We start from the raw sequence: 21,942 nt of genomic DNA, 5'->3' as shown, positions 1-21,942 counted from the left end.
GCTAATAATGTCCAAGAGGATCATCAGGACTTGGTAGAATTTGATTCCAGTGGGAATCCAGACCCAGTTCGAGAACATTCACGTGACGTTAGTGAAAGTCAAGAGCCAGTAAAAGATGCAGAGAACTGGTCTCAGGATGCTGAAAAATTATGTGCAGTTGCTCCTCATGACATTATAACAGAAGACGTTGGGGAATACCATTGTCGAAAAATTGCTTCCAGCAATACTGCTGTACTGCATCCATCTGCATTTGTACTAGAAAGTCAAGGTCTGCAACTGCAACATTCCTTTTTTCTAAATTATTTTACGTGATGTTTTTGAGGAATTTGTTTGAAAGTATATTTTAACAATGCCGTTGTTGTGCAAACATTGTCAAACATTTGATTTTTAAGGATTTTTTTATTATTATTTTTAATTTTTGCGTTTGAATTTAATTTTCCGTGCAACATTGTCAAAGATTTGAGTCTTATGTTGTACGACGTTGAATTCATTCTTTGACATTAAGGTTAACGTTATGGGATATTTGGTATTTGTAATTGATACTCTCTAGTTTCTTCAGAAATATAATAGTATGCAAGAAAAACTCATCTGGTCTTTATTTAGTAAATCTTTAAATATTTATTGACATTTTTTAAGAATTGTTGATGTGCAGATGAGAAGGCTAGGCAAACAAGTGTGACAGTGTGTAGAGATCATGAAATTGAAAAGGATGCTTTCAGTGTAGGTGAACCAGGGTCACCACCTCATTTTTCTCCGGAGAAGGTGCAGGAGGAGAAGGAGGTGGTTTCTGCAGCTTATGAAGTTATAAACTACGGTGTTTTTGTAACTACAGAAGTTGCTGACCATACGAAGGACGATGATCAGAGTGTTACATTGAACCATGCCGACGAAGATGTTGAAGTTCCAGAAGCTGAAGATGAAACTGATGAAACATGCAGAGACAAATTTGATTGTGAGAACATTGAGAATGGCAAGAAGTTGGACGAGGAAAACCATCCAGAGATCAAAGTATATGTTGGTCTCTTTTCTGATAGTCCTGAAGCATATTCAAAAGTTGTCTTTATAAAAACTGAAAGTCGACAGCCAGTACAAAGTGCAGAGAACTCGTCTCAGGAAGCTGAAAAGTTATGTACAGTTGTTCCTCTTGACATTGAGAAAGAAATGCTGGAGGAGGAAAGTCAATATGGTGAAATTGCCTCCAGCAATACTGCTTTACTACTTCCATCTACATTTGCAGCAGAAACTCCAGGTGTGCAACATCCCTTCTTCTGATTTTCTTTCAATTGTTGTTTTCGTTGTCAGGTATTCACTCATGGAATTTGTTTGAAAGTAGGCAATAAGGTGAATAATTTCACATTTCAAAAAAAAAAAAAATCACATTTTCATGCAAGGATGCCATGGTTGAAAAAGGGTCCCAACTAATCTCTTAAAATTTTTTTTTTTCAACGATTGATTATTTGTAGATGGGATTGAAGTTCCTGATGAAACAGCATTCAGCGGAGAGACTAGTTGCAGCAAGGGATATTGCAATGATGGTAAAACAAAGGAAAATGAGTCTGAAGAAAAATTACATGATGTACTAACATCTGTTGCTCGGGTAGGTATTCACGAGGGTTCCAAAGGAAAGTTACGGTCAGGTGGCAGTGTCATTCAGGTTCTAGACAAGAGTGATGAACAAGTTGATGAGGAGAAAATTCAGGAAGATTCAGATGGGTGCTTTGATGAAATCGCTCACAAAGCTGATGGTGAGTTTTTAGATAAAGCAGCCTGATAAGTCAAACAATAGATTGTTTCAAAAAATATGCTACGGATCTAGTTATTTTAGTTCAAAATTCCAAAGGTCGTGTCAACTTCTTTAAATTAGCTCCTCGTCTGCACTAAAGGGAATAATAATTATGATATCTTTGCACTTCATAGGTGAGTGTTTTAGAAATAAATTTTTCAATCCTTATTAGAGAACAGAAAATCTTATCAAAGTCAGTGATGCTCTTATTGCTTTAAAGGAGAAGACCTGATTTTTTTTTCTTTTATTTTTAAATCACAAACCCTAATAAGTTGTTGGTGTGCAGATGAGAAGGCTGGGCAAACAAGTGTCACAGTGTCTTCATTTCATGATATTGAAAAGGATGCTTTCAAAGAAGATTGTGAACCAGGGTCACTGCTTGATTTTAAGTCTGAGAAGTTGCTGGAGGAAGAAGAGTGCGACTCTCCAAATGCTTCAAATGAGATGGAGTCCCCGGCTTATGAAGTTTCACAGTCAGTGCTACAAATTGAGCAGCCCGAGTTTGGTGAACTTAAAAGTCATGAGGATTTTGCTTTGGACTTGACCAGAAGCACTTCATTTGCGGCTAATGATGCTAACATAGAAGATAGCAGTGGAAGAATGGACAATGGATTAGATACCAAGGACAATTCAGAAACAGCAAATATCGATGTTGTAACTTCAGAAGTTGCTGCGGTCAATATGGATTATTTGGTTGAGGGAGGACCAGAAGATACAAATGATGGTGGTCACAGTGTTTCATTGAACAATGGCCATGAAAGTATTAAAGTCCCTGAAGCTAAAGATGAAACTGATGCAACATGCTCCGTTGAAAAGATTGATTATAAGAACATTGAGAATGCCAACAAGTTCGACAGGGAAAACCATACAGAGTTCAAATTATATGATGATCACTGTTGTGACAGTCCTGAAGCATGTTCCAGAAATGGCTTAGGGCTGAATGTTTCTCCCTGTCATGGTTAGCATCTTTGAGACTTTAACTATAGAGTTTAAGCATTTGGACATTAATTTCTTTCTAGTCGTTAAATATTTTACCCTGAATCTTTGGTATGAGATATTGGTTACAAATAATTGTATGTTTGAGTTGGCTTAACACAAATATTCACAAAAAGCAGAAGACGGAAATGGCTCTCATGATTTAAGTGGCGAGAGAAATGATACAACCAAAAAAGAAGCAACGACTAAAGACATGGGTGAGCTGTGAAATTTACTTGTTAGATTTACTGATTTGTTTATAAATTGATTGCTCATCGTTTTAATTTTTGAATCCCAGGAGATAGAGTTACAACCAACAGTAAGTCAAAGTTCAGCGGATATCATGAAGACTTACCAGATGCTACAGATGACTTGAACAAGGAAAACAATGCACCTACTTCACATTTTGCTGAAGAACTGTTTGATGACCATACAGGTGCAACTGAGGATGCTGCTTTTGTCAACAACATTGATTGGGTGATTTCAAATCAGCCTTTATATGGCAATGGAACTGATGATGACAAATCTATTGGAAATGATGACGTAAAAGACATGGGAGAATCAAGTGAAAATTTTGGTCAGTACTTATGCCTTGATACAATTCATGTTTTTCAATCCATGACGTTATTCTAGAGGATTTAGAATTACTTTATAGGTAATAGGAGCGTGATTTCTGATTAACTTGCATTTCTTTCGGAATACAGATAATGGAATCTCTGAGCTTCATGTTCACTCTGCCGAGTTCACCACTATGGAAGTGAATACAAGTTTGGGTAATGTTGAGGAAGATGGCACCAAAAAATTACATGAACTCTTGGAGGAAGCCAATTTAGAAAGCAAGAATGATGAGAATGACAAAGCAGTAGAGGAAGATTTGGTACTGACTGAAGAATCTGGTCAAATCTCCGAGAGGCAACTTGGTGAACATGAGCATCATATGGACCCAGTTGTTTTGGAAAAGATAATATTAGGAGGCGGAGAAAGTTCAAATGAGCAAGATGATGCATCTGCCATCATCCAAGAGTATATGGAGCGTGAGACTCATGGGGATGAATTCATAAAGATCAACGATTCTTATGCTTCTGAGAATGGAGAAGGAAGGATGTCAGGAGTTGCAGAGATTGAGGGCTATGATTGTGGTGCTGCGGATGATGCGGAGAGGAATAGTATAGCTCACCCTGGCATTGAGAACATGTTAAGAGATAGTGGAGAGAAAGCTGGTGATGAGATCATGGAAAGCAGGATTTGTTCTTATAGCGTTGATCATGGTGCTAAGTTGGTGGATGAATCACTGTTTTTTCCATGTAAATCTGTGGATGGCTGTCGGGGGGATGAGAAAAGCTCTGCGGATATCGAGTTATTGGCTAATACCACTATTGGTGAAACTTTAACAGGTTAATGACATAACTTTCTCACTGCACAATGTTTCTGTCATCATCTTTTGACTAGTGTTTCTCTTCTGAATGTTGAAGTTCTGGTCTTTTGTTAAAATGTACTGATAAATGACAGAAAACAAGACCTAGTAGGGCGCAAGATGCTAATCAATTTGTTTAACTACATTGGTCTAGCATTACAATTTGTAGATAATTCTATTCAGTGGTGGATGCAGGAAAGGAGTCCGAATGTCATATAGGCAGAAATTCTGCAACAAAAAGCGAAGGAATGGATATGGCTACCGTGGAGAGAGGTATGCGAATTTGGTTGTGAACTTATCACTCAAACGGATGTATGGAGAACTTTAAAAAAAAAAAAATTGTATCCATAATTTAATTTTCCAATTTTGTAGGAATTGTTTCCACGGCAATGGATTCACCCATGCAAGGAAATAATCAGCTTGGAACTGATGAAGTAGGCTCAGGAGAGCGTAGAAGTGTATCGAAAGAAGCTTATCAGACAGATGATGTTGATTCTCTGGATTTAAACAATCTTTTCAGCAGCAATATCAGAAATACCATCAAGGCTACTCCCAAAAAAGTTGAAGAACACAATTTGTATAATCCAGAAAACAAAGAAGCATCTTTTGCTGCATCCAAGGACACCGAAAAGGATGTTCACTGCTCTACTCTTTCCTTGGTGACTGCTTCTTCCAGTGATGACATGCACTTCAAGCGTAAAGGTAAGCCAAAATGCAAAATCCATTCAAATTGCAGTGCCTTTTTGTCCTTTAATTATTTGCAGCATGCTTTTTCTTTACTAATGTTTTTCCCATTTTTGAAAAAATACAGAGAAGAACCCATTGGAGTTTATTGACAAGTCGCCTTTATTCACTAGTTTCGAGCTGAAATTGTTTTCTGAAGGTGGCAAAGGAGAGGAGGTTGAGAAACTATATGAAAGGAATTTTGAAGAGAAGGACAATGTGATGAGTGAAAGTAGTGAGGAAGAGAAGAAAGGGGTTGATAACGTTGTTTCTGTTTCACAAGTTTCTGCAGAGTGTTGTCATCTTGAGAACAAAATGGCTTCGAACACCGAGAACCAATTCCCGGTTGCTTTTGAAGATTCCCACCGCGAGGAGAGTCGGGAAGAAAACTTGATGAGAAGCATTAGTGGATCTGCTAATCCTGCAAGGAAGAGCAACAGTAGATATATGGTCCCAGTGACTCCCAAGAGTGTTCAGAAACTCAATGCCATGAAAGAAAACATTGGAACCGCTAAGAGATGCGTAACAACCTTACAGAGATCAAAAAGGCGACCACTCGGAGATTTACAAAAGAATTAGGAGACATAACAGCCTCACAAAGACAATAAAGGCGACCACTTGAAGACTTGCAAAAGAATTAGTCTTGAACCTGAACCATTAATTATTCTTTTGATGATAACCAATCTTTTCTTTCTTTTTTTTTTTTTTTTTTTTTCCGTTTGTTTGGAAGATGTAAATGGCTTGGGACATAACTCATGACTTACGCATATCTCATGCGTCCTGCAGATTTTAGATTGAACTCCTACGGTTTGTCGACATTTTGTATGAATGTATATTGGTGTATTTATGCTTTGGTTGACTTCTAAATATGAATTCAGTTCTACATGTGTATCTATAAGTTATGTTTCTATTTTATGGTTCCCCTAATCCTTGATAAGGTATTTGTTACCAATTAAAGCATGCGAAGTAAACATGCAACTCAAACATTTATGGTCGTCCAAATCCTGATAAATAAATAATCACATACTCAATTACCGGAAAGTTTACCTTGCAAGAGCAACTCGGGAAATCTTGTTTCAATTGGGCAAATTATAAAAGAAAATTAACAAGGCACATTTTAACATAATGTGAAAGCATGCATTATGGCAGATTGTTTTGTAGTGTAATTAAAAGTGTATATATATATATATATATATTTCCCAAGGATAATTTGTCATACTAATATTTAGAAGATTACATAATGGTTAGGTTTTTAACATTTTAGACTAAAATAGAAGAATAACATACTCAATTGCTGGAAAATGCTAACTTGTAAGAGATTTTTTTTTTTTTGTTCACCAGATAAATTTGGACATTCAGACTTATCACTTCGAGTGATAGATTATTTTTCAGTCAAAAATACAATACAACAAAGAGAGAGAGAGAGAGCAACATAAATACTATGTGGTGACCTGATTTTCACTTTCAAACACAAGACAAAACACTTTGTTGAGGCTTCAGGAGGTCCCCTTATTAGGAAGGTAAACAAAAATAACACTGAATGCTCTTTCTCTCTCCCTCATGGAATTACAGACAGACCTTGAATACAATCCATTTCAACAAAACACAGTGTCCACGTATAATAATGAATCAAAAGAAAAACCCCTTTTCATAAACAAATCTCAATGTGTCAGATCCCATTTCCTTTATATCTACATGCACCCCAACCAATTGATTGAACTCCTTGAATTTCATCCTTTTGTTTTCCTCCACCATAGATGACCATTTTTTTGAAGACATAGGGATGCCTTTTTCTCTTCAACCAAAAAAGCATTTTTCACTTGTGCATATTTTTCTACACAAACTTTTCTACACGAAATTTTCACAACATCTCTTCTCAACCTTGTTCTGATCTTAGTCACAATCCAATCCACAAACTTCCAACACAATATCACCTTTAGAGACAAATGGGTTGATTCTGACCCACAAAAGTGAGAATATTGACGCCAGAAGAATTGCCCACACAACAAGGATTGTTGGAACCCTGTCCTGTTTGCCCAAGAAACCCTTGAGGAATGGATAGAGATGGGCAATAACCCAAATGGCAAAAAAGAGTCTGCCAAAGAGCGGACCCCACGTGTCGTAACCGTTACTGATGGCATCTGAAACCCCAATGACGACTCCAATTGCGTTCATGATGAGCAAGACCAATGGGGGGAGCAACAAAGTGGTCCACTTAAACAGGTAGAGCTCCGAGAACTCTCCATCGTCGGCTGCTTTAGATGTGACAGTGAAGTTTGTGTTAACCCCAGCTAAAACCTTAAGCAGACCTTGGAAGAGAGCAAAAAGGTGCGACGAAACACCACCGATCACCCAGAACTGCTCATTCCTCCACCAATCGTGTATGCCAACACCACCCCACTGCATCTCGAGAATACCTGTTACGGCAATGGATAAGAAGAGGGCCATAAAGATGATGCTGGCGTAGTTGCTAATCTGAAAGATCAAATAGAAAGTTGAGGTTAGATTTCATTGCAACTGAAAAAGGCATCTGATCCAAGTGCATAAATGTAACATCAGATTTTCCATAATGTACATTTTTTCATGGCATTGTACATGTTAGCTGGAACATTTATGTTTCGACGCACAGACAATACATTCCAAGATAATTTGGATTACCTCAGGGACGATGAACTCCCCGGTAAGTAGACAGATAGCGGGCAAGGTGCAGTAAGCGAGCAAGGGAATTGATGTAATAGGATAAACAACGGAGTTTATGTACGAAAAGCGCTCCAACCACTTTAAACCACACCCATAGCCATACCATATAGGACAATGCCTACTCAACAAAATCTCAACAGATCCCAGGGCCCACCGAAGAACCTGGTGCAGCCGATCTGAAAGGTTAATAGGAGCAGAACCCTTAAATGCAGGCCTTTTGGGTATGCAATATACTGATCTCCAGCCATGGCAATGCATCTTGAAGCCAGTCAGAATATCCTCTGTAACGGAGCCGTATATCCAACCAACCTGAAATGCAATTGAAATTTAAACATTTTCTCTTGAATTTAAAAAATGATGCTAGAGAAAATACTATAAAAAAAATTTTTAAAAAAAAGAAAAAAAAAATCACTAGTTCTTACCTCCTTTCCCCAGTCTGTTTTGTCTTCATATCCGCAACTAATAACGTGAATGGCTTCTTTCAAGAGTGATGCAGAAGATGCACCCTTGGGGACACCACCATCTTCCAAAAGTGCGGAAGCAATAAAAACATTTGATTGACCAAACTTCTTTTCAAATTTGGTTTGGGACATCAGCGATGATCTTTCGTTATCTATTCCTGCAAAGTTCCAATGATAATTAAATGATTTGTTAGTTCTAATAAAACATATCATGATACGAACAGAAAAAGCAATTGCCTAAATATTCTATGATTTAATAAGTCATTAGACACCAAAAAAGAAAGAAAAATTCCCATGCAATTGTTTTAACTCATTACTCTCATCAAAATGAAAACTATCCAAACAGTTGGTTATAATCTACACCAAACTTCAGCCTTTAAATGTTCATGTACCAAGGCAAAATCCTAACAGTTTACCTTTTGTTTTTTTGTTTTTGTTTGTTTTGTTTTGTTTTGTTTTGTTTTTTTTTTGTTTTTTTTGTTTTTTGTAATAAGAACTAACAGTTTACCTTTTTAGCCTTATCACTACAGCACAATCGACAGAGTGATTAAAAAATTCAGCGTATTTAGCATTTATATGGAACAAACTTGTGGCACATTCTAGTGAAAGATCTACATTAAGGAACTGAAAATTTGTGACACGCGAGAATTAAATGGACTTGCAACTATGAATTTATTCTATACCTTCTATTCCCTCCTCAATATTTTCAAGTGCATAAATCTGCTTTGTATCATCCTTAGTTTTCGTCGTCTTCTTTTTGTCTGACTTTGCTTTCTTGTTCTTCTTCCTAGATCCACAACAAAAGCAGCACCATTTTGGCAAACAATTACAGGTCTTTCTTGGGGCTTTCTTCTTTTTGGGAGCATCATTTCCATAGAGTGCCTGCCTTCTAAAGACGCACCCAGTTCCAACATAAATCGGTCCTTGAATCCCATCTAAACCTTTCATGTTGATCTGTAGTTATATATATAAAAAATAAAAAAATTAGCTTTTCCTTGAAAAGAACAGCTTTCAAGAATATACAAAATAGATAATGTTAGGCCCTTACATCAAAGAAAACAACATTCCGATTTGAGTATCTATCATGACGATCAATCCCATCGAATCGTTGAGGAAATTGTACGTAACAGATCTTCTTTCCTGAAGTGGGGTCCATCATGAAGCACATGGCTTCACGAAGCGCCTTGCTGTTGTTTATGTAGTGGTCGCAATCAACATTGAGTATGTAAGGTGCATTTGAGATGATTGCCGAGACTCGTATCTTGAATAATCAGCAAAAGAAAAAAAGTTTAGTAAGCAATTTAATGGATGCCAAGTTCAGAGAGAGAGAGAGAGAGAGAGAGAGAGATCTACCAGAGCATTCATGGCTCCGGCCTTTTTGTGATGATCAAAACCCGGCCTCTTCTCACGAGACACGTAAATCAAGCGTGGTAAATCATTCCCTTCCAAATCACGGACACCATTGTGACCAAGAAAAACCTGGAGAAGGTGGTATATGCAAGTATACTCATTTTTCTGATAAGATTGTTATAATATCTAGATAGGGCAAAAACAACTTACCTGAATCATGCCAGGATGATCCCTGACACTGTTGCCAGGCCATGGAGTTCCATCTTGCATCGTCCAACCCTCCTCAGGGACCTTCTTTGCAGTGGCAACCAATCCATTAATCCGAACTTTGAACTCCTCATAGTCTCTCTGCATCAACACAACAAGATGACATCAGATGAAGATATCTTCCCGAACAAATACCAGAATTATTATGTCAAATCATTTTGCATAGATTTCGTGCATGTTATTATTGCACATTAGATTTGATATTGTTGGACAAATGACACAAACTAATGAAGACAAAGCATTCAAACCTTCATGGCTCTTCGCTCCTTAATAAATGTTGGGTCTACTTTGTCTTTTAGGTAATCAACCTTTTGAGCAAAGTACCACTCTGGGGCTCGCGGTTCTAGTTTGAATTTCTTGCAGAATGGGACCCACTTTCTTGCAAACTCAGACGTCTCTGAGAGGGCTTCAAAAGTCAGCATGGCAGCACCATCATCTGAGACGTAGCATGCAACCTTGTCGACTGGATAATCTACGGCGAGGATAGAGAGAACTGTGTTGGCGGTAATGAGTGGAGGCTCTTTCATAGGATCCACCGTACTTACAAATATATCTATACTGGCCAACTCAGATGGCTTCCCTTCTTTCTCATACCTGAGAAAATTTTCAATAACACCATGGCTAAGAATATATGTATTTTATGAAAAGTGTACGTGAGAACTTGAGAAGAGGGAGCAAGAGAATGTGGCACCTCAATGATAGCCGATCAAGATATGTTTCGCGTATGACTGGACACCATTTTGGGAATTGATCCAGGATCCATGATACAGCAAACCAAATTTCACATATAACCGAGGTCAACCACAAACCATATGCACCATTGACGGGGTGGAGAATTCTATAGTGAAAAAATAGGCAGAGGATCACTATCCGAAGAAGAATTATGATTCTATATGGGCTTATCTTGCTTGAAGGAATTGGTCGCTTTCTTGAAAGTGGCTGCCTGCCCTCGTCCATTCTATTAAAAAACATAACATAAATATAATTAGACCTCGTAAAGTCATATAAAAGAGAGAAGGAAAATATAGCCAAAGCTAATCGAACTGCATGCTATCTTTATTAAATGAAAAGTTCGATTACTCGTAACGCTTGGATACTAAATTGGAGGTTCTTAAATCACAACTCACACCAGCATTTAAGTTCAATTCAGAAGGATTCTTTCTTAATCATCATTATGACCCAAGATGCTAATAAGAAATAACACAACATTGCTGATTGCTCCTAATATAAATCCCATCACTCAGAAAAGACTACTTTACTTGAAGAGAGTTCAATTAGTCTCATTATTTTGCATGACTACTAACTTGGTCAAAAGCAACTTGACAGCCACCTTGTGTTCATATACAAATTCTTCTTCCATTTTCCACCCTTGGTTAAGGGGGAAAATGAAACACCTAAAGGAAGTAGAACCTAACTAATATATTGTAATTGATCTTAGCAGTAAAACAACACTTACGTGGGTAACTCATGATCATCTCCATTTTCTCCGCCGCCCTCTCCTCCTTCATGCTTGACCACCTGAAGCTTTTCGTTCTGCTTCTTCCTCCATTCCTCCATGCGATCCTTCCACGCGACAGATCCATAACCATACACTGCCAAATCTTTCTTTGGATCCATTGGTCTTGGTGGAACTACAACGTCAAAAGAACAGATTCCGTAGTTAAGAGCAGGAAGAAACTAAAACAGCTACAAACATCATCAAATCAACTCATTCTACACTCACAGGTAGTGGCAGAATCAGAAAATGGCATCGGATGAACCCGTTTTCCTCGACTCATAAATGGGGGAATTATAAGAGCGTGCTTATCAGAAGAAATGCCGGTATCCTTCAAGTATAAATAACCGTCATCAGACATCTTATCTTAGCTCATAAACATAAGCATAAGAAAAGGAAGGAAAAAAAAAATAGTCACAAACATAAAAATCAGCTTATTCACCTCTTGGCCATAGGTCAGGAGAGGAATTTCAGTAGCAACAGAAGCTGCATCCAGCTCTGACGGAGTAGTGATCCCAAAACCATTGATTTGGGAACTACGACCGACATTGAGGCGAGCCGCAAGCATTGCCTCAGCAATGTTGTTAGGATCTCCGCCATTTGCAATATGAAACTCATTCTCTAAGTCATCAATATCGTCCTCATCTTCATCACCATCAACTCTAGGGCTCCCTGGGATTATCAATCATACTCAAAAGTCAAAACTACAATTCCGATCAACCGAAACTAACATGGATTCTTCTCAAAAGTAAAGTTCTAAGTTAAAACTCCAATCGTACTCACCCAAACCAACATGGGTTCTTGTCAAAAGACGAAATTTTTTTAAAAAATGGCCAACTTAAGAAGATCTCTACTATTCATTTCACTTTCACTGGAAACTGAAAAGGAAAATGAAAGTTTTTACCAAGTAAGGCCTAAAATAGTAAATAGGTAGTACCTTTGATTCTTTTGTATCTGGTTTTGCACTGAGGACAAGCTTGATTTCCCTCTCTTCTTTCATACTCATAGCAAGGTCTACAAACAGGAAATGCACATTCATTGCAAGCAACAAAAGGCTCTCCATCCACAGTAATCTCAATCTCATCCCCACAGATCTGGCAAATCTGCCCACTTAACTCTTTAACAGAAGTCACCTGAAAAAGAAATACCGCATTTAGCAACTAACCACCAATCTCTTGTCAAAACCATCAAGATTAGAGAAAGTCAAAAAACACAGTTGCACAAGAAGTCTTTTTGTAACTGCCATAATGCAATACCAAATTAGTCTCAGAAAGAGGGTAATTAACAGTATAACATTTACTAGAGCAGAAGAAAGAAAATTTGTTGTTAAAACAAGTTTCGTTGTTCTTTTTTATTTTTTTGTTCCTCACTCTTTCGGTTTCATTGACCAGCTCTGAAATCAAGAAAAAGGAGAGCGAAAAACAGGAACTAATCAATCCAAAAGCCACATGAGAAGTGTCCACATAAAAAGAAACATATAATAACAAAGCCAAAAAGAGAGAAATTATGGAGAAGATAAAACATAGTGAGGTAAGCGAGACCAAAAAAAAAAAAAGGTTAAACGTGTTAGTTTGAGGATCTAAAAATTCGATAAGAAAAAAATGAGCAAAATGTAGTGAAGAACAATAAAAAAAAGGAAGACATACTCGTGAAACCTCATCGGCATTGATGACAACAAACTCATTCCTGTTGTGAGAACCAGCAACGAGGCGTCCTTTGGTATCCATGAGGGACCAAACAAAAAGAAAAAAGTCTTGAGAGAGAAAATTAAAGAAACCCCACTTCACAAAACAACCACTTTCATCTCCAAAGAAGAAGAAGAAGAAGAAACACGGAACTTGCCAATTGGTCTTTCTCCCTCCTTTCTCTGTTTTAGAGAGAGAGAGAGAGAGAGAGAGAGAGAGAGAAATAAAATGGGATAGTAATGGAATTGAAAGAAGAGGGAAAAAGGGTATTTGGTATTTGATATGAAAATGAGGAAGGAAGAATGATGAAACAATGAAATGATTCTTTGCTTGGCTACAAGTGTTTCCTCTCTCTTTCTCTGTCTGAGAAAGGAAAGGAAATGAAAGGAAAGCTTTGTTCTTTCGATCTGTGGAATGCCAAATTATACTAAGAGACGCACAGAAGAGAGAATCTATATGCAAAAATACGTTGTTTTCTTTTTCTTTTCTTTTTTTTTTCTTTTTTTGGTGGGGGTGGAAAGGTTGAAAATTCAATGCCCCAACAGGACGAGAGACAATGCACAGAACAAAACTAATAGCCAAAAATCAGATCCACAATTATTATACTAATATGTAATATCATATTATAAAAAAATTATTAGATCAATCTGTTTAGCTGTATCTCTAATCTAATAATAATAATAATAAAACAATACATAATTAGTAATTACTATATATAAATATGTAAGCTGAGAAACAAAAAATTACTAATTACTATATAAATATGTAAGCTGAGAAACAAAAAATTACTAATTACTATATAAATATGTATCAGTAAGTTTTGAATGTTGGAAATTTTGGTCTATTTGACAGTAAAAATAACAGAGTAGCAATAGAGCAATTGGGCATTTGTATTATTATTATTATGTTATTACTAACAGAAGGAGAATCCCAAATTACAGCTATTTTGTGGTGGGAGAGAGTGGGATCCAGATTCTGCTGATGAAATAATGAGAAGGGTATTTTTGTAATAATGCATGTGATGTAGAGAGAGAGAGAGAGAGAGAGAGAGAGAGAGAGAGCTTTCTTTCCTCTTATGAGTGAGTTATGAGCTGTGTGTCGGTTGGGTTTTGTTTTGTAAATTTTGTGTAGTTTTGACGTCTCTTTCAGGCTTTCCAATTCAATGAGTTTTTTTGGTTTTTATTGAATTGTCAAAAGAGAGAGAGAGAAAGAGAGATTAAAAAAGGAAAAAAAAAATACAGTGAGTTGTAGTGAGAGAAAGTGAGTTGTGGGTGTCGAGTTAGAGTGCATTATCACGTGCCGCTCACGTGGGACCCCGACCGACAGTTTGTTTGCAAAATCTCCCGAGAAATTGAACACCTGTCCACAATGGCGGGCTCTTTCTTTTTCCAGTTGACCAAACTACCCTTAGAAGAAACGTTTTCCCTATTTCTTTTGTTTTTTCTTTTTCTTCTTTTTTATGGAACTTTCCTTTCCTTTTCTTTATTTTTTTGCTTTATTTATTTTGGTTGTTGCTGATTTTTTATTCTAAATTTTATTTATTTATTAGTACTTGGAACGGAAATAAGCAGCCAATCTTCCCTTTTTTCTTTTTCGCTGCTATAAGCAGCGATGTTGCGTGTGAGTGCTAAAAAAATTTTTTTTTTTTTTTTTTTTTTTTTTTTTTCTGATCGACTTTTCTAAGAACCAACCATGACTAGTAATGTATTTCAATAAACAAAACTTTGTGCTGGGATGAAAATAAATAAATAGATATACACCAATAATAACAAGAAAAGGTCATACTTTAGTACATCAAAAGCCTTCTAAATAATTTCTTATTTTGTGTTTCATTTTACATGATTTGCCAAGAAGCATAAAAGAAAGTTGTGTGAAATTCTTCCACTTGAATTTGAGATAATACACATAAATAAACACTATTTTAACAACTAATCTCAAGTATATTTCTTTTTATGGTTGATTGAGTTTGAGAAATTACTTGGTACATCTTAAATATATATAAAAAAAGAGAAAAAAAAGAGAGAGAGAAATAAAATCAATGATTCATTTTGTGATATATGCAGGTCACTGACTCAAGTTAAAATCTAATTATCTTTTCTTCTTTATTTTTAGGAAAATTCTTTTATATGTCTGGCGTACTAGTTGGTCAAGTTTTTCTAACCGTTAGATTTACGTACCTTTTAATTTTTACGTGATTTTATGCAAATCTAATGGACAAAAAACCTGACCTACTAGTATATTATGTTGGTCCACCGGAGAAGGTCCCATATATTTTATTTGTGTTGAAAAAGTTAAAACCTAACCTAAAAGAAAAGAATGTACTTTAAACAAATATGGCAGCTTCTTGCTGTGCAGATAAAGTTAATTATGCACTAAATACTTGACAAACCCTAGAATATTAAGGTATAGCTAGAAAGCTTACTTCTACACCATTTTATTCAAAGTATACTGTTGCTTATAGTTGAGTCACTTGCATGCATGCATATATATATATATATATGTGTGTGTGTGTGTGTGTGTATTATATGAGTATCTTTCAATTCCTTAGCAATTACCATGATGATTTTTATTTTCTTTTTATGTTGTTAGGCATAATCAAAATCATTATATAGAACTTCCTGCTTCTATTAAACTTAAACTTAAACAAGTACGATGAGTTATGAAATATGAATAATAATTTTTTAGCGCTGTACAGAGAAATTCTCTTTGCTTATAAATTATGTTTTTAATGTTATATTATTGAAATATGTGTATATAAAAGAAGATATTTTAGATATATCTTCCTTAAAAAAGAAAGAAAGAAAATATACCTATTTGGATATGTTTAACTTGGTTTATCTATTTCTTTCAGAATTTGTTATTGTGTTAATTTTAATTCTAATTAGCGCAAGATTTCAGAATTTTAACTCTTTTATAACCCATATCTACTTATAATTTTTTTTTTAATAAGTAGACAATTTTATAAAAAAGAAAAGAAAAAAAGTTCGTACCATTTATAATTTCAATAAGTAGTTGATCCATTTTGTTATAGATGTGAATTGAGTGTTCCAGTTTGGTTAGGTTATGTGGTTAATTTAATTAGCATATATATATATATATATATATATATATTACTTAAACTACATAATCTTCTGAGTTGTTTTCATTTAGTGACTAATATATTGATATGTATATTAATTTAATTTTCTTTTTTTTTTCAAAACTTATCTTGTTAGGTAATCGCATATCATTCAGTTACTCATATATATCTCTGTGTGTGTATTGATACACAAAACATGTATATTAAATTCCAACAGACAAATTTTAAATAAATGGAAAAACATAAAATCCAATACATATATATTTATTTATCATTTCGTGTTGGCTTATTAAAATTAAATCAATATTGTCAATATATTGAGTACTAGGCAAGAAAAGATCAGGTACATTATGTATGTATACTGACTATACATTCAACCTCACACACACACATTTTTAGCCAAAAAAAAATACTCTTACACAAACATATATATATATATATATATGTATGTGTCTGTGTATATATGAATGAACAAATAGTTAATAAACTATCGCTTTTCCCGATGATGTTGTTTTACACAATTATTTTCGTTATAACAAATGGTGAAATTAGAGTGGCCTATATCCTTGATTCTTATACAACGTGTACGTAAGCTATGAAAGCGATATAATAACAACCAATTAATAAAATGGTTAAGCATGACTCACGTTAAATTTCATGTATTATTTTGGAAGGAAAACGTTGAACAAACAAACCTACTAATTGAGTCCAAAAGATTACTGCTGAAACAGTGTCATTATATATATATATATATAATACAAATTTTAACTTGGATACTAACTAGTGTAAATTAGGTTGTATTTTATTTGTAAGTCCCGTTCATTTCACCGATTCAAGTTTTGCTATAATAAAAAGCTTTTAAAAACACTCACATTTAACATTTTTACTACAGAAAAAGACTTTCACATAAAGTCACATCTAAACTCGAACCAACGAACTAAACAGGCTCTTAAAGTTTAGTTATTGATCTACGTCATATTTTGATGTGAAAACAATTGGGCTTAACTTTTTCACAAAAATGGCATATTTGAATTCCAACTCCGTGAAGTTAAATTCCTCTAACTTTTACCCCTCTAGCTAATTTTTTTTTTCTCGTGTCAATCATATTTTGATATGCACGTAATAGCGAAATTGAAATAATGTCATACATTTGTGATAGAAAAAAAATGTAATTGTAGTAGAAAAAAAACAAAATAAAATAAAATAAAATCATACAATAACATAAGATTAATAGAAATTTTTCTGATTAGACACATGCTGTCAGTAAGATTTTAAAATTTTAATTTTTTATATATATAAAACTTTGATAAAATTTCAATTATATTCCGAAATTTCAAAATAAAATTATATATAAAATATTATGTCCCCGTACAGTAATAAAAATTTATAACTATACTCTTATTCAATAAATCTTTGCTTATACTTTTCATATAGTCCCCACAAAAATAAAATTCTGATCCCTTAAGTGATCTTATTTGGTATCCTTTAGTATGTGTACACATATATACACATATAATTAAAGTGAGAAGAAGATGGTAGAATAATATTTCAAAGCATGTGTTTTGAGAATCAAATAGTGGGAATTTATACACACATATATATATATATATGTATATATATATATGTATATATATATATATTTATATGGGAAATACATGTGTAGATGAAAGCATCCACATGGGGACATATATCTTAAATATTAGAGCAAGTGGGCCATCTAGATGCTTCCTCTTCAGTTAACCTGTCTATTTGTTTTTGCTGTTAAATTGTCACCTAAACGTATCTGCAGGCCGGAAAATAGTCATCCTTGTTGCAAAATTTAATTTTATACGTATATTGCTCCAGCACAAATATCTTTCTTTTCCTATTTTCTTTTGTGACCAATGATTGAAGCCAATAAATTTGCAGAAACTTTTTTCAAGATCATGTTTGATTGGCCAAGATTAATTATAGGATCAATTATTTAAATAATAAATTGTAATATTGTTTCCATTGGTGCTGCCGACACATGACCGAGTACTTTGCACTTGGCAAATATATACATACATATAGTAATCAATTGATTAATTTGTCTGAATTTTTCCCTTTTAGTAAAGTAACAACTGTTTGAATATAAAACTTTTGTGTGTCACTTTCTAAAAGTAAAAATTGTTAACCTAATATGGCAATTTGGACTTGAAATTGCTGAAATTACTTTAATACAAGTTACGTGATTACCATATGTGTATTAGTCAATTTATAAGTTTAGATAGTCAGATACTACGGGGTTGTTCTTTTGTAAGAAAACTCATAAAAAGTTTGAACTCGAGTTACAACTTTATTCAAGTTTATGTTCTTTTGTAAAATTTGAATTTGAACTCGAATTTAAACTCGAGTTTAGGACTAAACTCGAGTTCAAATTTCTCCTTCAACTCGAGTTCATAAACTCGAACTCAAGTTAATGAATAATATTTTTTCTATTCTTAAAAATGTCATAACTTTTTTGTTTTAATTCTGATTGAGATAATTTTTTTTCTATGCATTCACAATGAAAAGATGAATAAAACCCCACCCATATACCCTATTAAAATTTTTCATCACCATTGAGTTTTTATTAAAATACTATCTAAATATAAATTTAAGTTTTGACCCACCCAAATACAAACTCAAAAAGATTTTCAATTCAAATTATAACTCAAATATACGCATCCAAACACAAACTCAAGTTACAACTTCAACTCAAGTTATAACTCAAACTCAACTTAAGATCATCACTCAAGTCACCTTAACTCAAAAATGTAAAAGAACAACCCTCAAATCTTATAAGTTCAGGGGTAGTTGCGTAAAATACCTTAATTTTTTTACAAGCTTTAGATGATATCATATGTATATTAGTCAATTTATAAGTTTAGGTGGCCAGTAATCAAAACCTTATAAGTGCAGGAGTAGTTGCGCAAAATCTCCTTATTTTGTACAAGCTTTAGAAGATAACTAATCATATCTTAAAATTGCATGATGCAATTAAGTAAAAAAAAAAAAAAAAATACAATAAGATAATGCAACATGGCCCATGCCTTGCTAGAGTAAGCAAAATGTTTGTTGTTATTGATTAATCAAAGTTTAAAAAGTAGGGACCACTGTGGTATGCAAAAGTTGATATCTAAAGATCCCCACTTTAATGTTTTGTTGAATATTGTCGCTTTAAGGAAATATATTATTTGGGCACGTACAAAGTGTGGTACAAGAACTTATGGGTAAAAATAAATCTGGAGGAGGTCCACCACTCTTTGAAATAATCAAAAACCAAATAATTATTATGTGACATTCTGAGATGTGTATAATCTTGTGACATTCTGAGATGTGTATAATCTTGCACCAAACACTGAGTTATCCTTATAACTGCACCGACAAGAATATGTGTAATATTGTAGTGGTAAGCAATTGCATAAGAAAACAAAATCCAGAGCCAAACGACAATATTTTGATTAGGCCCCTCTTGAATGCACATTTGTACCGTTTAGATGCTCACACACTCTTGCGAAAGTGAAATTTATACTCACTAGCTAGCTAGTCAATTATTTATTGGATTTTGATATTTAGATATAACACTAGTTGTGTGCCCGCTCGTTACTGTGAAAAATATTGTTATATTATAGAAAAAGTTAGAAATTTTTGTGGTGAAGTATTAATTTAGATATACATATATACATATAGACATATTTATATAAAATTCTAGTGAAAAGCTTCTTACAATGTGTTACATTTCTTGTTTTTTTTTTTGTTCTTTGTAACTGCAAAATACATTTTTTTATAAAAAAAGTTAGTGATAGCGATTAAGGAGGATGAAAAAACTTTAATTATATATAATCAAAGAATTTAAAAGTAGTTATATTACATGGTTCTTTCACGTTTTTTGGACGAGTATGTTGTTTTTGGTTCGAAACTGAAATGATGAAGGGTTGTTAAGATATGTATTTAAAATATTAAATTTTGATATTTATTGATGATTGATACGAATTTAAAAATCTATCTTACATGGTGGTCAATCTTTTTAGATCTGGTGGTTTTGGATCTATTATTGTCGCAGTTGGCATCTGTGGTGATGGTAGTGAAGGTTGGACATCTTCCAATATTTTAGAAACAATTTTAGACATTTGTGCTCCTCTTTGTCGAAAATAAATCCGGAAGATTTTTGTTTGTCCTCTTAGTTGATTAATGGTTGGTGAAATTATAGATGAATCAGTAAAGCCTTCATCAATTGTTAATGTGGAGCACGGTTTTTTGATCAATACTTGTGTTATTTTTTCAAATATCATGATGTTCATGTTTCCAATATTATCTTTGATTTCTGCATTTAATTTGTACCTATAATATATGTGGTAATAGTTAATTAATGCAGTAATTTATTTCTTGTAACTAATAAAGGTAAATAGATTTTATTAATCATTTATTAGTAATTTTTGTTATCATGGAGACGGCATTGTGTTTATGCGGCCATGATTGTCACACCACCAACCAATACCTACTTGTTTTAATTGCCGATTACATCTGGAGCAAGAGTTATAATACCAATCTTGATCCGTTGTGAATCTAGTTATTGCAGCTTTTACTGTGAATTTGGTACCCTAAATGAATAAAGAAAAGTTGTTAGTTTGAATAATGAGATTAAAAAATAAAGAAATGAATATTGGAGAAAATAGTAGAAGTTAAAACAGTGGCAGTGATGTTGTTTGTGTACTGAAAATCAAGTTCAATAGATCCTGAGAAAAATAGTATGGAAAAACCTAATAAAGAGAGATAGATGAAATCTGAGTTCAACTCAAATAAGCATCTAAAAGGCAATGCCCTTAAATTAAAAAGGACCAAGAGAAAGAAAAAGAAACATTAAAATAGTTTTAGTCAAAAAGCATAGACAAAATCTAAATCTAAATAAGGGGAACTTATTCACAGCAATATTTGGACAGATTATATGAAACTCAACAGGTCAAAATTGATTATAATCAACATTGCCACATACCAAAACCAAGTAAAGATAAAATATGCTAAGCAAAGATACATGCGTGTGTGTGTGTATGATTATGAAACAAATGAACAAGATGTCACTGTGTCATCATTATGTACTAATAGAACACATAGAAAGACAATCGTAACAATAAAAAGGAATTTTTCTGAGCACTATAATAAACAACACAAAGTAATAGCACAACATCAAACTCATACATTCAATATCAATAGCAAATATTAAAAAAATATGGGCAAAAGTTATTAATAGTACCTGCAACGTCGTGAATACTACCTTATATAGGGAAAATCAGCCAACCAGAGGTGAAAGTGACATAGATTAAAAGATGGAGCAATAAATAGGCCAAGATGAAGTGGAGCAACTAAAAAGCCAAAAATATTAGAGTAAGTAAAAAGAAAAAAGAGAGGATATTCAAATAGTAAGAGAAGATATCATAGTAATTTTTGAAGAAATTACATGAGACTCCACATGTGAAAACTGATTATAATCATCATTAGCACATATCAAAACTAAGTAAAGATAAAATATGTTAAGTAAAAATAAGTGTGTGTATATATATACACCACTATAAAATAAATAAACAACAAATCAATATATCAGTACTATGTACTAATGGAACACAAAAAAAGACAATCATAGATTACTAACATTTATTGACAATGAAACGAAATCTTTCTGAGCACTATAAGAAACAATACAAAGTAATAGCATTACAACAAACCAATACATTCGGCATCAACATCGAATATTAAAAATATTTGGACAAAAGTTATCAATAGTACCAAAAATGCTGTGAATACTTCCTTAAACAAGAAATATCGGCTAACCAAGAGACAGAACTAAAACGATGGAACAGTAAATAGGCTAAGGTAAAGTAGAGCAGTAAATGATCAACTATGGAGTAGAAAAGGAAAGATGTCAAGTGCAAGAAAAAAGGAAGGACAATTTACACAACAAATTATTATACAACAGCAGCATTATATATATATATATATATATATATATATA

At 33.9% G+C, this 21,942-nt stretch overlaps 2 protein-coding genes across 2 annotated transcripts; one reads left to right on the top strand and one right to left on the bottom strand.

Moving 5' to 3' along the window:
• The first annotated feature begins 311 nt into the window (after window positions 1-311).
• On the top strand, window positions 312-5,694 carry LOC112093658. Its single transcript, XM_024172535.1, has 10 exons — window positions 312-336; window positions 653-1,249; window positions 1,464-1,745; window positions 2,070-2,741; window positions 2,899-2,976; window positions 3,057-3,335; window positions 3,463-4,152; window positions 4,368-4,445; window positions 4,545-4,874; window positions 4,984-5,694. Exons 1-10 carry the CDS (start codon window positions 312-314, stop codon window positions 5,472-5,474), a joined length of 3,522 nt encoding a protein of 1,173 aa, XP_024028303.1. The 3' UTR covers window positions 5,475-5,694.
• Window positions 5,695-6,204: 510 nt separating this feature from the next.
• On the bottom strand, window positions 6,205-13,428 carry LOC21387971 (cellulose synthase A catalytic subunit 2 [UDP-forming]). The gene is made up of 14 exons (XM_024172542.1): window positions 12,815-13,428; window positions 12,106-12,301; window positions 11,611-11,840; window positions 11,397-11,499; window positions 11,130-11,304; window positions 10,365-10,631; window positions 9,922-10,267; window positions 9,617-9,754; window positions 9,410-9,535; window positions 9,105-9,317; window positions 8,740-9,010; window positions 8,018-8,214; window positions 7,554-7,904; window positions 6,205-7,370 (listed from the first exon to the last, which is right to left on the bottom strand). Exons 1-14 carry the CDS (start codon window positions 12,893-12,895, stop codon window positions 6,789-6,791), a joined length of 3,276 nt encoding a protein of 1,091 aa, XP_024028310.1. The 5' UTR covers window positions 12,896-13,428; the 3' UTR covers window positions 6,205-6,788.
• Between the last annotated feature and the right edge of the window lie 8,514 nt (window positions 13,429-21,942).

The sequence above is a fragment of the Morus notabilis genome, unplaced genomic scaffold, assembly GCF_000414095.1.
Source record: "Morus notabilis unplaced genomic scaffold, ASM41409v2 Scaffold1695, whole genome shotgun sequence".
NCBI lineage: Eukaryota > Viridiplantae > Streptophyta > Magnoliopsida > Rosales > Moraceae > Morus > Morus notabilis.
The sequence above is the reverse complement of the archived record's forward strand: the minus strand, read 5'-3'. Positions and strand labels throughout refer to the sequence as shown.